The 22,647-nt window shown below is 38.4% G+C and overlaps 1 protein-coding gene across 2 annotated transcripts in view; it reads left to right on the forward strand.

Moving 5' to 3' along the window:
• The window catches only part of NEO1 (neogenin 1), a 146,853-nt gene that overhangs the window by 107,822 nt on the left and 16,384 nt on the right, over positions 1–22,647 (forward strand). The window contains exons 11-20 of one of the 2 annotated variants that reach the window (XM_009709741.1): positions 197–246; positions 1,140–1,284; positions 2,527–2,637; positions 6,313–6,507; positions 7,298–7,393; positions 8,548–8,771; positions 12,554–12,692; positions 15,309–15,416; positions 18,795–18,989; positions 19,693–19,725. In XM_009709741.1, coding sequence (XP_009708043.1) covers positions 197–246; positions 1,140–1,284; positions 2,527–2,637; positions 6,313–6,507; positions 7,298–7,393; positions 8,548–8,771; positions 12,554–12,692; positions 15,309–15,416; positions 18,795–18,989; positions 19,693–19,725 — 1,296 coding nt within the window. The remainder of the gene's footprint in view (positions 1–196; positions 247–1,139; positions 1,285–2,526; positions 2,638–6,312; positions 6,508–7,297; positions 7,394–8,547; positions 8,772–12,553; positions 12,693–15,308; positions 15,417–18,794; positions 18,990–19,692; positions 19,726–22,647) is intronic. The other variant, XM_009709742.1, reaches the window with a different exon arrangement.

The following is a 22,647-nucleotide window of genomic DNA, read 5'->3' on the forward strand; positions in this document are numbered from 1 at the left end:
GTAAACCTCCTAAGCCAGTCACTGTATGTCATATAGTACCTCTGGTAGAATTTTGTTGTTACTTTGTATAGTGTCTTAAACCAGAATGGTTTGTACTTTCATAATGAATGATAGCAGAGAGTAGTTGTGTATGGAAATGCAGTATTTGGTACAGTATATGGAAATTTTAGAGTTGTAATTCCTTTAATGTTTCTAGTCCCCAGTGCTCCACCACAGAATCTAACACTGGAGGTACGGAATTCCAAGGTAAGATGCGGAGAATTTCATGTTCGTAATGGGTAAATAAAAGGTTGGTGGGTCCCAGATCGACCAAATTTTAGAACTGCTTTGGGTTTTATTTCTACCATGCTGCTTTTCAGCTATTTGTGTATGAGTTGCCCAACAGGAGAATATCTGAACATGGGGCTTGAAGCATCAGAAACTCCAGTCCGGTTGTGGATTGTACATAATGGAATGCAATGAAGACAGTGACCAGGCCCCAAAGCATAGAGGCTAATTATGAAAGAGGTTTAATCAGGCACAGAAGCCTGAAGCACCAGAGCTCGAATGTGTTCCTGTTGATTAACTATTTACAGTGTGTGTGCACATATATGCATGTTTATAGTGTCCTGGGCACTTTAAAAGAGAAAATTACATACTTGGTCATTATGACTTTAGTGATTATGATTGGAGGTTTTTTAAAAAGCCCTTTCTAAAAACTTTTTTCCAAATACCACCTTCTACTGCCATAATGATTAAAAATAAATAGGTTCATGCATATAAACTACAGTTCAGATAACTTGTACCCTTTAGAGAAAATACCAGTTCTTAAAGATAGATCCTCAAGTAAACTGTATCTTAAGATAACCTGAGCAAAATGAAAGGGAAACCCAAGGGGCCATTGTGAAATTGGAATCAGAACGCCTAATAGGATTGGAGTGCTTTGAGGTGAACTTCTATAGGCACAGGTGTGACCTGGGCTGCTGCTGAATCATAGGGGTTTTACTTTTTACTTATAGCCTATGGTTTACTAGATGAAAAAGCAGTATTTTCTGTATGCATGTCTTTCTGTCTTGTGTTTCATGAAGTATTAGCACTAGAGTAGTTTCTCTGGCTGCATGGGAGACGATGACTTTGTAATGATGTTCTACCTTCCACAGAGCATCATGCTACACTGGCAGCCCCCTCCTGCGGGGACACACAGCGGACAAATCACCGGCTACAAAATTCGCTACCGGAAAGTGTCCCGCAAGAGCGATGTAACAGAGAGCATTGGTGGGACCCAGCTTTTTCAGCTAATTGAAGGTGAGCTATTATTTGTAAGCATTTGTTGTTATCAGACGGGAGTTTTTAGGTGCTTCTAGTGGGCTGAGGCTCAGAGACAGGTTTGTGTAGGGTTTTTGCCTTGGAAGAAAAAATGAAGACACATAAAATGTGTGTTTGTAGGTTATGAGGTAGTGTGGGCTGGCTAGTGGTAACTGAAGTCTAGTGACCTGTTTTCTAGCCCTAATTTTGCCAGTGATTTGCTATGTGGACTGGACAAGTCCTTTTAAAACATTTATGAAAGGCATAGGGGTTGCATGGAGAAGATGGTCCTGAGCTCATTGTGTCTGCCCAAATGCCAGAAATAAACATATGGAGAAGGATGCCAAAGAAACGGAGTCTGGCTGGTGTTTGGCAGACTCACCTGTTTGCCTGTGGATGTAATGTCGGTGTGCTCTGTCTTGCCATGCTCACCGACAAGCCCAACTCAGAGCCCTAGGAACTGCGCAGGGATCTGCGCAAATCATCCCACCTAGCTTCACTGACATCAACCTTTTTCCTTCTTTCTGGTGTGAATGTAATACAGCCTCTCTTTATTTTGTACACTTAAAAAAATCCAGTCTAGTACATTACTTAGCATACTTTTTAGCATTACTTACCAGTACTTTTTAACAAGTTGTTTTGATTTGTTCTCAGAAACTCCAGCTGTGACTCAGTAAGCTTCACTTTGCTCACAGAGTAGGAGTTGGTATGTGCCTGTAACTAGAGTAGGTTTTTGCCAGCAACAAAACCTGTTTAAGAAGTTCCATGTATCAAATTTTGAGTGCCTTTTCATACTGCTTTAATTATTGACTATACACTCTTAGAAGCAAACTGTTTGCACAGTTTGGTCGCTCGCTGTCTAGATTCTACATCTAGGTTTTATTACGGATGTGGGTGGTTCTGTACTTCAGTCTAATTAATAGCCAGAAATTAAAGCTGGCTGCAAAGAGTACCTCACAGTCTCTTCCAGGAGCCCACAAGGACAGTCTGCAGAGGGTCCCAGCCCTGGGGGTCTGCGGTCACATTTTAGCTGTTACACCCTAATTGGTGTCAGCTTCCTTACCGGACCCGCGCTGTGTAGTGCTCTTTTCTTTCCCGACCTCATGTTATGCTGAAGTGGCAATAGTGGGGTGAAAGGCTTTTTACGGTCAGGTTATACCTGTATTTTAATTAGGAACTGCGATTCGTGCACTCACAGTTGGAATTCCTGTTTTGATATCTTGGGTACCCTTTGTCTCTCAGGTCTTGAACGAGGTACAGAATACAGCTTCCGAGTAGCTGCCTTGACTGTTAATGGTACTGGACCAGCTACCGACTGGATATCAGCAGAAACGTTTGAGAGTGATCTAGATGGTAAGGTCATCAGTGTGAGCATATTTGTGACATCAGAAACATTAGAATTCATGGGCAGGGCACACTAAAGTTTGATTGCCTTTTTTAAAGGCCAACTTGATTGTTTTTACTGTATTCTAATTGTACAATGTGCTTTATTTAGGATTAAGTTAAATTAGTTTCTATTTCTATTTTAATATAAAATTTGTGGCAAGTCAATAAAATGGCTTGAAATTAAACCCTGCTTCTACACTTTCTAGTACTGTATGTTGGCACTGTTTTTTCTGCTAAGAAATACCCAGTTATGAATGACAATGTCAGTGATGCAATATTGAAATAATAATATATAACAATAATAATGGCTCCATTTTTATATTGTAATAAAATTCATCTTGTTAATTATGCAGGGGTTTACATGCTATGAAGCTGAGATAGGAGGACTGTTTTCCTTTAGGGAAGTAAAGTAGTGATTGTGTATTTATGTAGCACCCAAGTTATGCTAATGAAACCACTGAAGTATGCCTCAAAGAGGTCCGAGTGGTGATTTGATATTCGGAGATATGGTACGCTTGATTGACTACCACTGATGTGGTCCTGTTGGCTGCAGTGTGGGCAGACCTGGAGTTGTAAACTTTGTCAAATGTGAGAGAGAGGCCACAGTAGGAAAGAAACAGTGGAAAACGTTGTTGTTGCCCATAGACCTTTGCAGTCTCACCACTGTGCTTCATTGGTACCATGCTTTCTTAAAAATTTTTTCGTTTTGGTTTTTTTTTTTTTTTCTGCTTTTTTTTGGTTTGGTGTATTTTTGTTTTTTTTTGCTTTGACTCTTTCTAAAGAGAATGTTTCACCCACAGTAATTCTGATTTTGCCACTTTAGAAGAAAAGTGAGATTGATTTATATTTTCGGCAGCGGTAAACTAGTATAGACCATATCTTCCATCAGAAATTAAGTCTCTTCCACCGAATCCATAGATTCATGATATATGGTATACAGAGCCATGTTAATATCTTGTTTTTCCAATGTAGAGTTCAACAATAAAAGTAGAAAATGTTCTGTGAAAAATATTGACCTTTAATAGTTGGTCCAGATGTTTGGTATTTACTACACTAGAATAATTTGCAAGTGGGAACTTGATTCTTGTAGAATTCAAATAAGCAAATTTGTCAGCATTTCCCAGAGTCTGACTAAAAGCAATTAAAATGGAAGAAAAGGGCTGTTTGTAAAAGGATGGCTGGGGTGAATCTCTTTGGAACTGCCTACATGGAGCTGGTGGTTCTGGGTAGGCTGTTCCTATTTCAGAAAAGCGTTTATTTAATGCTGTTGCACACAAGTTTCCTTACGCTTTTTGCAGGCCAGTCTCCCTGTTGGCTTTCTTAAAGTAGCTGGAGGGTCATTCTAGCTTAATGCCGCTGGATCCAGTAATGTCTTTCACATCTGTGTGGCTTGAAATTCAGTTACACTGGCAGCTGGGAGACAGAATAATGAGAGAGCTTCAATATTTGCACTGCACTGTTGGAAGATTGCTTCAACAGTCAGCTGATTAAAGCCCTTGAGAGCCCGTGCTTCAATCTTTGTGTTATGCAAAGTTGATGCTCAACTTAACACTTGTCCTCTTATTACTTACTCTCCGTTGCTTAATCAAGAACAGCGCAAAAGCCAGTGTTAACAGTAGAGTTCAGTTTTGTAGTTATTTAAAATTACTTTTTAGAGTTGAAATTACTTTCAGCTGTATGTCTGTCTTCCTCTAACTGGATATGACACAACCTTGCAGCTTTGAGAAACCACTAGTTCCCCAAACTGAAGTAGAGCTCTGTAAGTAGGCAGCACTTACACAAGGTAATGAAAATGTACTCTGCTTTTGAATTAAAGTTAACAGTACTTTGCTAGAGGATAGCATCAGGTTTAAATTTAAATGGGGCAGAAGGAGGGAGAAGAAAAGAACCTTTTCATTCTGTGTTTTGTCATTGTAATTTTTTTCAGATTGGACTGTTGCAGTCCTTGCAGGAAGTCTAACTTTCTTTATGCATATTCTTTACAATGAATAAAGTAATAAAAATTCACAGTTAAGACAATGTAACATGGTGTTCATATCATTCTGTATACATGTCTGAGGTATTTGCATATGTGCACACTGGAAAGAAGATGTATATTTTTTGCTTTTCTTTCTTCAGTAAGCTCATGTGGATAATTTTAATACCATGCAAATGTATTTATGGCTAGTTTTAATTTCTCAGGTTCAATAGACACATAAGGCATAATTCCATTTTATTCCATGACTGCTTTTTGAATTTGGATAGAAAAAAAAAATCACTTTATAGTGTCATCAATGTTAAATGGGAGCCAGACTGTTACAATTTAGTGTTAGGAGAACTGTGTAATTTTGCAGAGCTGGTGCAAGTCCCACCAGGAGCGCATATGCAAGAGGTGTTAAACAGTTGTAGAAAGTTTATCCCCAGTGAACTAACTTCTGTGCAGTTGAAAATGTCATTTCTTATATTGCAATTCTGTAGCTGTTCTGTATTTAATGATTGTGAACTTTAATTGATCAGCTGTGTCAGCTGGAGACCATAAACTCGCTGGGCTAGCAGGCCAATCGCATATTATGATCCAGATAATCCTGTTGTGGTGCTTTATTAAATGGTTTTAGATAAATGCAGCATGTTTCATTAAAATGAAGTCCCTGCAGGAAGCGGAACTCTCTGAACTGATTTTATTTCAGAGTGGGGGACTCAGCTTACTGTAGCACAGAATTATTTATAATCTGTCGTCATACGGCAGGCTCCAGTGGCCTGACAAAAGTACTTATTTAATTTTTGAGAAGTTAAAACAAAGGTATGGACACTAGTAGGTACAGTTGTGCTTTTAGATTGCTTTTAAGTTGTAATCAACAATGGGGGAAAAAACCTTTAAGTAAAAACATTAGGGGATTACAGTGACACATTGTGGGAGTCCTTCTGTTATTAGGGATCCACATTCCATCTCTCTGTTGGGTTGTGATGAGATTTGTGGGACTTGTGGAGGTAGGGTTTGAACATTTGATGTGGACTCTATGAGTATTTTTTGATCTTGTACGGTTGTGTAGTCCCTGCATCTATTTTGTGAATTATGTTAAAGAGACTCAAGGATTTAAATAGTGACAAGTGTAGGACAAATCAGAAGAAACCTTTGCAGCACGTGTAATATCCAGTTTACTGACAGTTCTTAGAGCTTTGGAGTATTCTATTTAATCCCACAAAGAGCTCGGGAACCTTTCTTTTATCATCAGTGTGTTTTCAATATAATAAGTTTAATGCCCACAAGTAAGTAATATGATGGAACTAAAAGTGGATTGCTTTGTGGGGTGAAGGACTTGATTAATGCATATTTTGAAAAATTACAAGTTGGAAAGAACATACAGAAACATCAAAAAAATCTGCCTTGAAGCAAGTCTGATACTCTTCCTCAGAATGACTGTTCTTTCTTTTAAAGAGAGGATCTATTAAAATATATTAGTATACAGAACTATGTTAATTTTCTTCTCCTTATTAGAGTTCTTTGCTCTTTCTTGTATAATAAAGTGCTCTCCTTTGGAGCGCACTCACTTCAGTACAGATGCAGAGTAGAAATGCTACATTTGACCTTACTAGCTCATAGCTTTTCATGTAATTACCTTTATTTAAGAGAAATCCTTGAAATCCACCATTCTTCTTTAACAGAAACTCGTGTTCCTGAAGTTCCAAGTTCCTTACATGTTCGTCCGCTTGTCACCAGTATTGTAGTAAGCTGGACTCCACCTGAAAACCAGAACATCGTGGTGAGAGGCTATGCTATAGGGTATGGCATTGGCAGTCCTCATGCGCAGACCATCAAGGTGGACTATAAACAGAGATACTACACCATTGAAAACTTAGGTGAGGAAAGTGAATTAACATCAGTGCCCAAGTTCTACCTCTCATTTATGTTACTCTTTTCTAATCATAGTATTATAAATAAATAAAACTCTATGCATGTTTTTAAGAGGATCTTTTTCGTTATTCAGATATTATCCCAGATGCCAAACTGTTGGTAAATTTCAAATAAACTCAATTTTCTGATGATAGAGGCAGAGGAATAAAAAATTTGAGAATCCTACATTCACTGAGTTTGAAGCAGAGTGCATTTTAATTTGATGCTTGCCCTTCAACACTTATTACAAAAACTCTCCTGCTGAGCAGCATTCCCTTATTCTCCTTCTGGAGCTGCAGAACAGGTGGCTTCAGGCAAAAAAGAGACTAAAATGTCACCAAGGTACAGTGGCATCTACTTTAAAAGAAAAATATAGATTCAACCCTCCACAGAATTTAAAATACCCTGAAAGCAAAATAAATATTAGTATTGCGAGCTGTTGAGAAGTTCCATAAAATTGGAGTTTTGAGTAATTTCATAGTAGAGCAACTTAAAATGTTCATTTAAAAATATTTTTCCTCCCTACTGTTTTGACTGTACGTAAGGTAGATTTGCTGTGACTATAGACTTCCGCTGTATGAGAACTGTCGAACACTAACAGAAGGTCTGTATGGAGACTTCCTCAATTCAAATTTAGCCTAGCTATTTCATGTATTTCAGTTAAAAATAAATTTCTGAACAAAGAGAATATGGAGAAGCAGAAAGTAGGATTCACTAACAGCTTGCCCTAAAAAGGTATTTATTTTTTCCCTGTAGACCCAAGCTCCCACTATGTCATAACTCTGAAAGCATTTAACAACGTTGGTGAAGGAATCCCTCTCTATGAGAGCGCGGTGACCAGGCCTCACTCAGGTAAAGGCGGGGGGCGGCTTTTCAGTTCTGCACAGCTGAAAATTGTTACCGTGCACAGCAGCTGGAAATGTGGTGATATGCAAGAGTCTTGTTTTTCAGTGTCCTCAGGTACACTCCGTTTGTTTTAACTGATTGGCCTTACTGTTTCAGTGATTGCCTCACGTTTCATCTGTTTATTAAACCACCTAAAATTGGTTTCATTTTTAAATTACAAAACCCACCTTTCAACTACTTATAGATGTTCTTATTCAAAAAGTTACCATTATGTTAGCACAAATTGAGTGGGTACAGTTCTAAAGGCATGGCCCTTATTTTGTTTTTTATGAACAAGTACAGAATTTTTTTTGGGGGGGTCTTTTACACTGAGATTTTGAATACAATGCCTGCATTTTCTTTGTCTAAGTCTCAGTCTGCTGTCACTTAGACGAAACAAGTTCTTGGCATTTTTTTTTGTTTTGTAATACATTAATAAAAGATTTTAAGCAGAGAAATTTGTTTGCAAGTGAGCTATTACTATGCTGTGGCTCACTGTGCTCCCTACTAGACTGTTGACATTACTGAGTTATTTTGTGTAGACTTTAACACTTCTGTTTGTTTTAGTCTTCTGAAGAGCAGGAATTCTTATAGATTATATAGAGGACATTGGAATTGCGGTTTCTTCAGTTATTGGAAATGTGTATGATACTCAGAACTTGATGGCCATTAACATTCTTTAAAAGGTGCTGGGAGCTCCTTGTAATTTTTATGAAGTGACATTTACCCATCGAGAAGTCCAGCTCGTTTTTCGCCTCGTTGTTTTCTGGAAAAGGAATCAATGGGCATTCTGAGGCAAATAAAGTCAAAGTTAAAATTACTGCATGTTTGGGGTTCTTAGGCCATGGTTGAATGTGCTGAACACTAATACGATTAGGTATATATATTAGCATATATATGTTGTCCCACTGTCTTAAGAAGGGAACACAATGCAAGAGTAATTTTATTAGCCAGTCTTATGTCACGTATTAACTCTGGCTTTTCTCTCTTTTTCTCCATTTCTCACCTCTCATTTCATTGTACTACCCTGCATTTCCCCTTTTTTGTTTTTATTTACATTAAAATGCCACCGTCTCCCTTTTTAATTATAATACACTACTTTTTACCCATCAATTCCCTAGACACTTCCGAGGTTGATTTGTTTGTTATTAATGCTCCATACACTCCAGTGCCAGATCCATCTCCCATGATGCCACCGGTGGGAGTTCAGGCTTCCATTCTGAGTCATGACACCATACGGATCACTTGGGCAGACAACTCTCTGCCAAAGAACCAGAAGATCACAGATGCTCGCTACTACACAGTTCGCTGGAAAACCAATATTCCTGCAAATACGAAGTACAAGGTATTGGAGTTTCAACAGCGCTAACATAGCCACATTACTTCAGTGAGAAGTTTCATGTCTGAGTCAGGGTTAAGGGAAAGCTGAGAGTCAGGACAAGTGCTTAGAAAACAGGATAGAGGTGTGCACAGTTTTTTTTGAGATGCCTGGGCTGAGTTTGCATCAGTACTGCTCAGTTAAATCATTGCTTCAAAGGTTCTTCTAGGTGTAGTGGAAGTAGTTGTTTTTGTGCTCTCTTTTGCATATGTGTGTGAAAGAGATTGAGATGGGGCGTTGTGTGTGAGTGAATGGAAGAGCTGACTTGGGGGAGGCAGGCAAACACTTCCAGAATTACATTCTGCTGTGGAACCATGGGCATGGTGACAATTTTATACTTTCTATTTTATACTTCATCCTGACACGATCGCTTTGTATGAGAGATGTGGGCTTACCTTTCGAGGAACCAATAATGCATTAATAAGGTATATGGTACTAATAGCTTCTCTCCACTTAGCGGAAGAATCTGAATTTGTGGGTTGAGTCATGCAGGGAAAATATTTACCTTGATGGTTTTAAGTTTCCTTTTACAACCTTTATGGTTCATACGAAGTTGACAGTGAACCTTTCCTTTGGGAACTGAATGGGTGCAAAATACATAACAATAACTTTATGATATCCCTGCCTTCCTTGATTTTCATCTACTGTTTTGATTTGGAGACTAGATTTGGAGTTGGGTTTATTGGTTTGGATTTTTTTATTTGGTTGGTTGGATTATTTTTTTTTTAATTTTCAGGGTTATCTGGAGGCCTCAAAAATGCTGACTTCAAATTTCACATTTGAAATGAGACTCAAAGGAAATGGTTGTTAAAATATGCAGCTAGTGGAGCTCCCTTTATGCTCTTGCAGAGCAATCTTGTTACAAACCAGATTTTTTTTTTATTGAAATGAAAAGATGTATATATGTGTGTTCTTCCTCTAAAGGCAAGTTATTTATGAGCCCACATTCCTAAGTCATGTGCAGAGGATATCTTGGGAGTGATTTATATAATGCTGCAGTTTCATTAGTTAAATGCTTAAAGAAACCCACCCTCAGTGGTAAATGAAATACTCCCACCGTTCTTGGTGCTAGTGGCCAGTGGTCAAGAAGTTTTATTGTGGACCAAAAATAATATGTAATGATGGAATATAGTTCAAAATCACTCACTGGAAAAAGCATTTGCCTGAAAGGACACAAGTTTGAGAATATTTGCTCTAATTATTTTTAACCCATGCATGACGTTTGGAGAACTCGCATCGCATCCTGCTTTTCTTTCTTTGTTTCAATCATAAATTCTGTACTATGCTGTTGGACAATAACAATTGTTTATTTTAAGAAAGGTAAAACCTCTTTTCAGCGGTGCTGTTCAATAAGCTGCTGCATTTCAGTCATGTTTTTGGTAACTTTATTAAGTATGAGCTAGTAGATTGTTTGTCATGGCCATCTCTAGCAGCTTTGTTATTTATTGCGTGTTTTGAGGCTGTTCACCCAATTGCATCGGAGCTTCTCCGTTAAGCAGCCTTGCACACAGAAATTTTATCTTTGTGTCAGTTCTCTAGTATCCAAAGCTACATCTGTTCAACACAGTGTTGTCTCATCATCCCTCTTGTCAGTAAATTGGATGTTGATATAGTTCGTTCATATTTTCTACGTTTGCTCCCCGCTGCTACACTGACATCCACAAAATGTTATTAAAAGAAGATGCTGCGGGCTTCAAAGACAAGTTAAGAGGTTCCACCTTAAGGAGCCTTATTTTCTGAAATTTGTATAGGAGTTGTGTCAATCTAGAGTGTATAAACACAGGAACACATGTGATACAGTTCCTGAAGCTAAAAGACTCCACTGTGCTTTGAACGGTGTAGTTTCACTAATATGAATCAGAGAGCGTTTTTCAAAGAATCTTTGTTGGTGGAGCAGAGTTGTCCTACTCACAGCCTACCTGTGATTTATCAGTGTGCTCTCAAGCATAAGCTCAAATATTAAATCTTAACTTAGATCTTTTAGGACTGTATAAAAGGAAAATAAATTTTACAGGGTAATATTTATGAAGTTTATTTCTAGTAGGTGAGCGGGGTTTAGTGCCACGAGATATGTTGTGATCTTAAAAACAGTAAATGGTGTTAAAAAATGAGGAAAGCAGAGAAGTCTAACACTCCAGTTTAGCCTTTCATGTGTCATTTACATTCATACAGTGAAAAGAAAAAATACGAAGTTTCAAAGCTATAGATGAAAAATACAACTTTAACCTGTAAAAAGGACTCCAGCTGCCACAGATGACTGCAGCTAGGAGCTAAAAAGTACTATAAACAGAACCGAATGCTTAAATGCTGTTAGGAATTTCTGTCAGTATTCTGGAGAGGAAGAAATGGTGTGTCTTTCAGGGGGTAAGTCAGCTCATCATGCAACATGCTAGGGAAGGATTTCTCCTTTGTTCTTGTCATGACGCAATTGTCCCGGCCAAAGGTCTTCGCTCCCCTCCTTTACTAGGGAGGTTGTGCTCAATCAAGCTTTGCTTCATTGTAATTTGTCACTAACTAATGTTTGAACCATTCCGCCATAATCACATTTATGTTGAAACTATGCTGAGTTTATATCAAGTACAGGTTTAAAGTTAATGGAGGATTTTATTTTAATTAGTTTTATGTCGTCTTTGTTGTCTGTCCACCCCTGTGATGTCTAACTGGCAAAATGCATGTCTGTGAACAAGCAAAACATTTTGTACAAATCTAAGTATCACTTGGCTGACAGTTTTCTGAATTTTCACCTGGGGTAAAAAAAAAGCTGTCACTGATACTTGAGAGACAAGGGTTTTCTTTGCAGAATTTGGACTATATTATTCATAAAGTCTTCAAGAAACATGCCTTTTCCTTGAAAATTAATTACCTGAAAAGAGTCGTTTCCTGAAGGCGGTAGTTGTATACACTTGTTGTATGGCCCTGTCAAATATTAAAACAACTCACTCTTCAATTCTATGTTTAGATTGCTGTAGGTCAAGGTAAGGAATATACATATATGTAGATATATCTATCTATCTTTTTTTTTCATAGGCCTTAAGTACATTCTGTTCGTGTTCAAGTCTTGTATAACAAATACCAGATATTTTAACCAGAAAGTCAAAAATTCTAGCTAAATGGCTGTGTTACAAATTCCACTATAAACCATGTGTAGTTTCAGTGTGCAATCCTAGATAACCATTTTTTCTGCAAAAAATCTACATATTAGTAAAGCTTCATTATCTTCAAGTCTCGGCACCTGTACCTTCAGACTTTCAGTTGATTTTTTTTTTTTTTAAGCATGTTAAAAATTTACTGAAAATTCTAACAGGAATTTGGAAGGCAGATACAGATTTCAAGAAGGACTGTTACCGTTAGCTGTGCTTCATTGTTTTCCCTAGCCACATCAGTTAATGAAATGCTATAAATTAAGCCCCCCCCAAGCAGACAGGGATTTAGCCTGCTGCATAACAAGTGTGCCCTGGACCTTGTATTGCCTTTTTTTTTTTTTTTTTTTTAAATTTGTAGTTGACTGCTGTTAAATGCTTTTGCTGACTGCAGAAAGAATTTCTAGTTTAGGATAAAATAAGTGCACACTAATACTTGATTAATGAATTTGCATGACAGAGCAAAAATATTACAGAATTAATGACCGTGGTTATGAAAATGTAGTGATGCTAAAATGTTTTAAACACTTACCTGAGACAAGGGTGTTTGAGAGCTGGTGATTGATGGTTTTCAGTTCAGAAGTTACTGACTCTTTGTTTTTCTTTCAGACTGCAAATGCGACCACTTTGAGCTATTTAGTGACTGGGTTAAAACCAAATACCTTGTATGAATTCTCCGTGATGGTGACTAAAGGTCGAAGATCAAGTACCTGGAGTATGACAGCACATGGAACAACTTTTGAATTAGGTACTCCTTCCTGTCTTTCTGGAAGGGCCAACATTCCAGATGAGATGAATAAAGTCGAGTCTGCCAGGATTCAGGAGGATGGAAAGCATGTATTTGAAATCATTGTGCTGATGAACACTTGCTGGGGGGTTCTTTTCTTTATAGTTTATTCAGAAATTCTGATTAAAAAACAACAACATACTTCAAAATTCAAAGGGATGATTGCATGCAAAAGAATTTACATCAAATTACAGAGAAGTAATGAATAATGTACCACAGTTCATGGACAGGAGAGAATAAAGAAGGCTATACTTGAAAGTCTCAGAAAGAGCACATTAATAGCAAATACAAAGAAAATACTTTAGCAAATAATGATTAAAATTTGCTATAGTTACGATGATAATTATTACAGAGTAGGAAGTGCATGAGGCTGTAGAGGTGCTGTAGAGGTGCTGCACTCGCAATGTACAGAACAGAGAAGGGTTTGTAGCCGGCGGGAGGAACTTGGGCCCACTGAGTAACTGCGAGGTCCAGAACCTCTCCCCAGTTCCCTCCCTCATGAGCTCTTTTTATCCTGCAGTGTTAAATGATCTTTGTGCAATTAAATTTACTGCTTATTATGCTTAGGTTTCTTATTATAGGACAAAAAAGAGCCTATCCAAATTAACCTGTAGTTCTTATGCTAAATTAAAATACAGAAAAAAAAAAAACCGAGCACGCAAAGAATTAGTGAGATCATCCAAATATTCTATAATAAGGCATAAGAAAAAGCAAAACCAGGATAAAATCAGAAATCTCCTAACTTACTTTGAGGTCCCATAAACCCTTAGTGAGCTTCAGTTGCTTTTGAAATCATTGTCTTAGTTTTTGGTGGGCATTCCGTGACGTGGAGCCAGCTACCGTTGTGACAGCACGGGCCCGCACTGAGGCTCCTTTCCCATTCCAATTACTATGCCCATCCCATGCTAAAACACTTTATTTGGTATTTTTGCTGACACACATGCAAATCTCATCCATCACTCTATGCTAAGAGCAGGGACTGTAAAAGTTGCACAAATCAAATTCTTAAAAGAGAATTTGAAACTCAGAAAAGTACAGGAGCAAAAGCAAGATACAGGTGGTCTCTTTTCATTTAAATAGAAAGTAAATTTCTAGTCGAGGTGGTTGTAAAGAATATTTACAAATATGATCTAAAAGCTTGGGAACTAGGAAGCAAATGAAAAAAAAAAAGGCTAAATGTATTTTCTCGTAACAGATCTTGTGATTTATATTACTCGCCAAATTCCTGAGTGTGTGACTCATTATTTTTGAATACTCTTGAGTAGCAGCGTTGTGTAGGACTTGCTCCTCAGCTAATGCTGAAGAAAAATACGGGCTTCAGTGTTAGTCTCTGAATTAGGAATCTCTTATGGGCTAGTCCTGATATTTTGGGTTTTTTTCTCTGAAACTTACTGTAGGGCATTGAATCGTGCTTTATATCTGTCCATTTCTGTTGAGCATGTTTTTAAGTATTTGGGATAATAGTTACAGTAACTTTTGAGCCTTTGCTATCCCTGGTTTCCAACTATTGTTCTGCACAGGGATAATAGGTAGCTATCTCAGAGGATGTACAGATTAATTTCTAATAGGTAATATACATAAAGCTCTTTAAATGCAGAAAGCACTGTAAGCACTAAATGTTACTATTATGGTATTAAATAACCAAGGCGGATTTACTTTGCTAAAAGTTACCTAATTAGAAGTCTCATGTTTTTCATAATGTGGCATTGCAAACTGTGGCTGGTTAATGCACCTTTGGAGACATTGGCTCTGTGCATTTGAAAGCCATTAATTTAAGCCCCAGCTGGATATTTTAGTTCACAGCGAGAAAGGTCTCAGATTTCAGTCTTTTGCTGGAGCAACTTGTGCCATTTCCTGAATTTTAGGCAGGAGGAGGCTGATGGGAGAAGGAAGTTCTTTCTCCTCCTTTCTTTCTCTCCATCTTGCTCTCTGGCAACCCAAGGAGAAAGGTTGGACAATTGTGTTCAGCAAATATTTCTGGATTTCAAATGCTTCTGTGGCACAGATTTCCTTGCAAATTACAAATAATTCTTCAATAAAGTAAATCAGCAATTACAGATTATGATTCAGATTTAAGTGGCAAATTGGCATTGCTAGGTCTTGGTCCCACCACAAACCTGGAAAATACAGAGGTATTTCATATGCCTGTGCATATAAAATGTATTTGTTTCACAAGTTCATGTAATTTTTATGATGACCGAAGAAATTCAGGTTAGAAGTCATTGACCCCAACTGTTAGAGTTGTACAAAGATGCCATGTTTTTGAAGACACATGGGCTCATTCAGTCATGAATCGCAGCATCTGTTGACAGAAGTGCTTTAGAAACAGGTAACTCCTTATGGAAAGGAGATGAGCCACACCAGATGGCATTTGCCAGTTGAATGGAGTAAATCAGTAAGATTGCTACACTAGGGTGGTAGATTTATTTCAAGATTGAACATTCAGAGTTTTTATTATTGTACGTGCCTTTTTTCAGTGGTAAAACAAATAAAAAGCAAAGGTGCTGAGGTTACTTGTTTATATCCAGTGAAATTGGGCAACCTCTTTCTGATAGTCTGGTTTTTGTTTGTTTGCAGTTCCTACTTCTCCTCCCAAAGACGTGACTGTGGTGAGCAAAGAGGGAAAACCTCGGACAATAATTGTTAACTGGCAGCCTCCATCCGAAGCCAATGGCAAAATTACAGGTGCAGTTCGCATGAGCAATAAAGGCAGAAATAAGATGCCTGGTTAACAGCAGGATATAATCTGCATAACTATGTGAACGTGTTCCGTACTTCATATAGCCTAGAGCTAGCCAAGAGGTCTATATCTTCTTTGTCAATCTTCTTAGTAGCTCAGATTAATTATTTACTTTTGTACCTAGTAAAATATATATTAAGGTATAAACTAACTGCAGTGTGAAATTGGAGTCTAACTAGAAATATAATTGAAAGTTTAAATATCTCTATAACCTTTGCCTTCATCAGCTTGTGCTGTTCTAGTATCATGCCTCCAGAAATATATCTATAATGCCTCTGTCCCATCAGTATTTTATTTAGAAGAATCCATTCCAGTGCTCTTTGTCATCTTTGTGTTATTTTTGTGGCACAGAACAGACTTCAAGTCAGTTTATTAGTCCCCTGACATAGCCATTAGGAGTAAACTGATATTTGCCTTTGTAACTGCATCACTTCCACATAGGAAAAATCATTTTACAGAAAATAGTAAGTACTGTTTCCTTTCTATAATTTCTGTTTGGATTCCCATTTCTAAAGGCTTTCTGAAATAATTCACTTCCATTTTCCTTTTCTTACGCCAGGCTTTAAGCTTAAAGCAGATTTTCTTAGCATATAGTTTGCACTGCATGATTTTGCTTTTGTTCTCAGAATTATCTACAGTGCAGAATCAAAACTTTGAAACTTGTCACCAACTGGCATCTGATTAGGCAGTACTGTAGCCCAGGTTCTAGACAGGAGACTAATTAGATCCCTCTGAAAAGACAGAATACCAGAGACTATTAACTTTTAGTAATAACAATAAACTTTTAAGTAAGCTGTAAGAAAGATCCTCTAAAAGGCAAAGAGGCACTAAGCATGCTGCCCAAAGGCTGCAGGTAAGATGGCGTGGCTCTAACAGCTCTGTCTTTCTGGTACCAGTGCTAAAACAAGAGGGCAGGAGGGCTTGCCCAACACACCAGCGCACTGCTCTTCTGTGCGGTCGGGTGCCAAGTGTGTCGCACAAGTGGAGCTGTAAGGATGCGGCTCTAACAGACGGCACCTTACTCTGAGCCACTTGTATGTCTCTGCGTGCATATAGCTGTTTATATGTTGTATATTTTCTTTTTTTGTATTGTCTATAAAGCCAATTCTATGTTATTTTATTATCAGCAAGATGTTTCCTCTATATGGGAAAGGAGGTTTGACTGGAGAAACAAGAGCCTTTATCTTAACTGCAGGTGAAAGGACTTGGTTGCTGGCAGTCAGTGAGGGTCATTCAGACAGGCGTGAAATGTCAGGCACAAATATCCCCAGGTTATATACGCTTCTAAAAAGATAAGCCGGTCATCTTACATCAAGTGCATACATAAGAAAGGGAAGACAATGTACAAAGAGATTAGCGTTTACTTGCACAATGTGGTTAGCAAAATTATCCCACACGTTCCATTTTCCAGGTTAAAAAATAAATCTCCTTGCAGTATACTGTGAAGGAGAACCTTACATTTATTCCTACGTGTCAAATGAAAACGTGTAGTATTTGTTAGGTTTTGCATAAGCAGCAAACAGCTGAAAAATAAGTCATTCTGTGGTGAAGTCTGAGCCCCCCCAAACATGCGATTCCCTTTGCGGGGGGACCGAGGCGCTTTGCAGGGAGGCGTGGGCCGAGTGCCCTCTGCCGGGGCCCGCCACCGCTCATTGCTCATTAACTCGGCTCCCTTCGTTCGCTGCATTAAGTAATGCCATAGAAACGAAGCGATGATGTCATTCCGTGCACTGGATAACATGTCTGTGGAATACTTGTCTTTTCACCTCTGATCTCCTTTTGATGTGGATAAGATGGATATGAAATACGGGACTGTGCTAGTCTGGATTCCAGATGCTTGTGCATCATTATACTCGCTGATTAATTAGTACAGTCATAAGTTAACTCAGTAGTCTTGTGCCACTATACTCTCTCTATATATAAATAAATATAAATATAGTTGTCCCTTCTTAGATGAGTTACAGATACGTTCCTTTGTGCCCTGTACAAGTAGCAAATTATGAAATCTACTCCCCAGTAGTTAACTATGCCACCAAGGGAAGAAATGAAGCATGCCAGAACTACAACTGGCATTTCACAGAATCACAGAGTCCATTTGGTTGGAAGAGACCTCTGGGATCATCAAGTCCAACCTTTGCCCTCACACCCCCATGTCAGCTAGGCCATGGCACTAAGTGCCACGTCCAGTCTTTTCTTAAACACCTCCAGGGATGGGGACTCCACCACCTCCCTGGGCAGCCCATTCCAACACCTAACGACCCTTTCTGTGAAGAAATGCCTCCTCATTTCCAGCCTGAACTTCCCCTGGCGCAGTTTCAGACCATGCCCTCTTGTCCTGTCACGAGTTGCCTGGGAGAAGAGACCGACCCCCATTTCACTACACCCTCCTTTCAGGTCGTTGTAGAGAGCGATCAGGTCTCCTCTCAGCTGCCTCTTCTCCAGGCTAAACACCCCCAGCATCACCCTCCATGCCGTACTGGTTACTGTGAATTATGTGAGTTTGGAGGATCGGCAATATTTTCAATATTGCTTTGAAGAAATGGAAGCCACCCTGGAGAACATCTGCCCTTCCATAGTGTAAGCCCCAGACTGGCGGTCTGGGGGACAAGGGGAGCAGCCATCTGGGCATGAAGCAACTGATGACCCAGCTGTATATCGGTGCAAGTATTTACTTTATGCTGGGGCTCTGTTTCTTATGTAAAAAGTTATAAAGCTTTTACTTCATATTGGTTTGTAATTGCAGTGTATTTTAATAATAGAACATAAACTCTTCCTATACCGTTTTTTCTGTGACATGCAAGATAACTTCAGTTCTCTTCAGATTATTGTCGTCTTTGTTAGGGAACTGAAAAATAATAAAATAATTATAAACTACTGAACACATGTTCTTCAGCTGTGCAGGAGAATGTTTTGTTGTTTTATTAATACTATTACTATTTATTAATACTATTAATATTAATACTTTGAGGATATTTTTAAAGTGACAGCTTTATGTTATTTTACATTATTTGGAATGGGTAAAGAGATGGAAATGAGGAATTTCTCCATATTCAATGAAGAGTGGTCAAAAATAGTTTTGATAGTTTAAATGGCTTTTTTCCTCTTAACATATACTTTTGAAGAGTTTAAAATTTAAGGTGGGAAGGCTGTCTAATATTTGAATGCATTCATAGTGTTTGAAAAAGTAAGAATCCACTTTCAGAAAACCCATAATCGTTTAGCTGTGCAAATATCATCAAAAGTCAATAGAACATTTTCTGAGAGATCTTATAACTATCCTGTTCTTTTATGTATAAAGTTCTTTTGCTTTTTCCTTTGACTAGGATACATCATTTACTACAGTACGGATGTGAATGCTGAAATACATGATTGGGTTATCGAACCTGTTGTGGGAAACAGACTGACCCATCAGATACAAGAATTGACCCTTGATACGCCGTATTATTTCAAAATTCAGGCCCGCAACTCGAAGGGCATGGGGCCTATGTCTGAGGCAGTTCAGTTCCGAACCCCAAAAGGTAAACTATCATGTCGTATCTAAATATATTCCTCCTCGTTTTCTGAATGCAACTGCTATAAGGATAAGATACCAGTAGCATGAATTTTATATTTAAACTGGAAAAGACAGGAAGACAATGGAGTTTGACGAGAACATTTTCTATTGGATTGCTCTTGCATGTAGTTAATACATATGCAAATGTTGCTCAGCTGTTGGATTAATTGTGTTGTTTCAAAACTACTGGTGGGCATCGAGTTATTAATGCTGAGGGTCCATGTCCTAAATGTGCTTTTTAGAAAACCAGTTTTTAGTTGCTTTAAGATTCTAGGTCTTGTGTGTCCCGTCTGCTCGTGATGAGATGGTATAAAGCAGCAGGCTCTGGAGTTGGTAGCCAGCGGCACAGCCGCTCGCTGCTGACTTGGATGATATAATGGGACCTAGTGTGACACAACAGGCTCTTTAATCAAGAACTGCTTGGTGATGGGTAACTACTGAAACAGTACGAATGCATGATAGCTTGGAAAAAAGTGCTCTAAGGAGAGGTGAAGAAAAGTTATGAGTAGATTTTTTTAACAGTATTTTTTCCCTATGAGTATTGGTGGTTAGAAATGAGAGCTCTAGCTAGTCTACTTTGCTATGTGAAACTTTAAATTCTGTCTCTCGCTCCTTCAAGCCTTGTGATCTTTCTCTTGTTTTTTCCTTCCCTGCGCTTGTCCCACTAGCTGAATCCTCAGATAAAATGCCTAATGATCAAGGTAAATGAAGAGCCACGCTTTCTCTTTTATTCCATCCTTCACACATTTTGTTTTTCCTGTCCATGTGCTGTTGCATTTCCTAAATGAGACAAGTATCTGCTGCTCTAACTGTAAATGCGCAAGTTGCTGTTGTGCTTTTAATAGCGGAAGAACTGGAAGTCCTATTTGTGGTTTGGGTGTTAGGAATATAAAGTGATCTCTGTAGTCAGATGTCATGTGGAGGGACAAGCGGGTTGTGCCAGAGCTGAATCATTCTGTCAAAATGAATTTGGATTAAGTGATACTCCAGCCAGCCTCTGACCATTGATGCAAGATCTCAGTACACAGAGGTGGAAGATCAAACACTTACCTGATTAGCACAAGTGCTGTTTTGTGAGCTCTACATCTATAATTATTTTCATAAAAAAGGAAAGTATGCCTGTTCTAGAAGGCTTTTTTGGAAGAGAGATTCTGCTTGTCAGCTCATTTAGACTCCAGGCTCTCCTGAAGAGCACAACATTAGCTACTAAAAGCCTTAAGGTTTTAAAATGCTAGCTTGAAAAATGGTAGCTTTGAGTTTTCTACATTGAATTACAAGGTGAATGTCCCAGGGCTATTTTTGCTTTCTTCCAAATAACCTACAAGCCCAATAAAAAGGGGAAGAATTAGTCTAAAGGGGTAAGTTTAAAAGGATATTGGCAAGCAGCTTCCAATACAATTAAATAGATCCTAAAGGGGCTGAGAATGAGCTTTTTTTTTTTACTTGTTTTTCGACTTGTTACTTAGAAGTAATTTATTAAATGTGCTTTTACCTTCTGCATACCAAATAATGCTGATATCAGACAGTTACGGAGTAAATTCATATCCAGACTTGTGTAACAGAGATGCTAGCTGAGATTCGGGCTTACCTGTGGGGAAGCAGATGCTCACTGTGTCGTCATTAGTGCTCAATTGCAAGTGGGAGGGAATAGGGAAAAAAAAGTTTTATGTAAAGTTGCTGTTTTCTGCTCTGCGCTATTCTAACCTCATTTCAGCAGATAACTACATCTTTTCACCCGTCGTTATCATCCTGAAGTAACATATTCTTCTAGTAGCAATTTGATTAATTTTTATCAAATTATATAATGTATAAATCATAAAACCCTACATAAAAGCCAAGAGAGTTTTGTTTCTGAATTCCTGTAAGAACACTCGGAGATTACAAATTATGGCAGTAGGTTAAATGTAGAAAAGGAGAAGACGAGCTGAAGAGGAAAAGAGCCTGCTCTGGGACAATATCACTGAATTGCAGAATTGTGCCTTTCAGGAAATGGCAGGCAGGTTACTCAAGACTGGGAAGGAACGAAACCACAATGGGATTGACTCTCTGGCCTGAGTGGTTCTGTCTCTTTTTTTTCACTCCTCTACTTTAATGTTTTTCTTCTGTATTAAGCACACTATATTGCTCTTCCACACACTTCTACAGCACAGAGCTAGTATTAGGAGAAGTTAGTGGCTGTTGCTGTCAGCCTTCAAGGAGTTGCACAGGCCTAGTACAAAAAAGCAAAGGTTAAGGTGTCTAATCCTAGTAAAACTATCTTAAAGTAACACAAAGTTAAAATACGTTGTCTGACTGCAAATACCTAATGGGTAGCATGGGGATTGACAAGCTAAAAACCAAACCAAACCAAAACCCCAAACCAAAAAACCAATTTCAAGTAAATGTTACCTTAAACTGTTCCTTAATATAGAAGGAAATGGAAAAACTCAACAGCAAACTTTGTAAGATCCTGGAAAAAAGGCTGGTGTCCATACAGACGATGCAGCATGTGGGTATGCTTGTTCAGAACCTGTTGTGTAGAAGCAAGGCTTACGCTCCCCGTTGTGGTGGGGACTGGCTGCTTCTGAGAGAGGCACTGAGCTGTGGTCCTTGTGCCCACAGAAACTGCAGAGAAGAGTCAGGTCATCTTTCAGGTTGCGCTGCTTAAGAGATGAGCTCCCCAGAATTTAAAGACTAAACTGTTGATCCCTGGTTTCAGGAATTAGATACTGAGAAGCGTCTTGGTTAGGTACCTATGTTTCACCTTACTTTGAAAACTGCACTTTTCATCTTGTAGTTACAATTACTTGCAGTAATTGCAAAAATGCAATTATTTTGCATTTTTGGAAGTGTGCAGACCCTGGCCCCACGCAGTTGGTGTCAGTATCTGGTGTCCCTGAGCTGCCACGCTCTACAAGGATCGTGTGCAGGTAGTTATTCCCAAGGATGTCTACACCCTTTGAAAATACAACTGCTTGCCAGAATACTGATTTCTCCGTATCCCTGCCTTCCGATGTTTTTATCATCTAAATATGATTTATATACTTTGTCACATATACACACATGTATGGGGGGTATATAAAACCTGCAGTTGGCTGTGTGAGTGTATACCTTGTTCGGGGAGCGCAGACCCCGTGACCAACTGCACCGGCTCAGTGTGTTACACCCACATGTACCACATGATCCCTGTTGGTCTGTGCAAGTGACTGTTTATCTCGTTATCTACTCCATTATTTTATGTCATCTGTTAAATTCACTAGCAATTATTTTAATTTTCTTTCATGGTGTTATTAAGGTTATTGAATTACACTTGGCCAAGCACAGGTCTTTGCAGAACTCATTAGAATTATCCCTCGTGAATAATGATTCTGCAATTATAATTCTTATTCTTATCAGTTAATTTGTTGTTAATCTTGTTAATGTGTGCCACATTGCTTTTTTATTATGCTAGTTTTAACAAAGCATTGTACAGTACTCAGTAAAATGTTTTATGGAAGTCTAAATATAGTGTGTCTGCATAGTTATTGTTACCAACCAAATTTATTGTCTGACATTTAGTTTATTTCAAAATACCTGTTTTCAGTAAAACAAAAAGATAGGCATAAAGTATGCCACCATCTCCTATCTTGTCACCTTTGCCATGG

This window comes from Cariama cristata, unplaced genomic scaffold, assembly GCF_000690535.1.
Source record: "Cariama cristata isolate BGI_N322 unplaced genomic scaffold, ASM69053v1 scaffold641, whole genome shotgun sequence".
Taxonomy (NCBI): domain Eukaryota; kingdom Metazoa; phylum Chordata; class Aves; order Cariamiformes; family Cariamidae; genus Cariama; species Cariama cristata.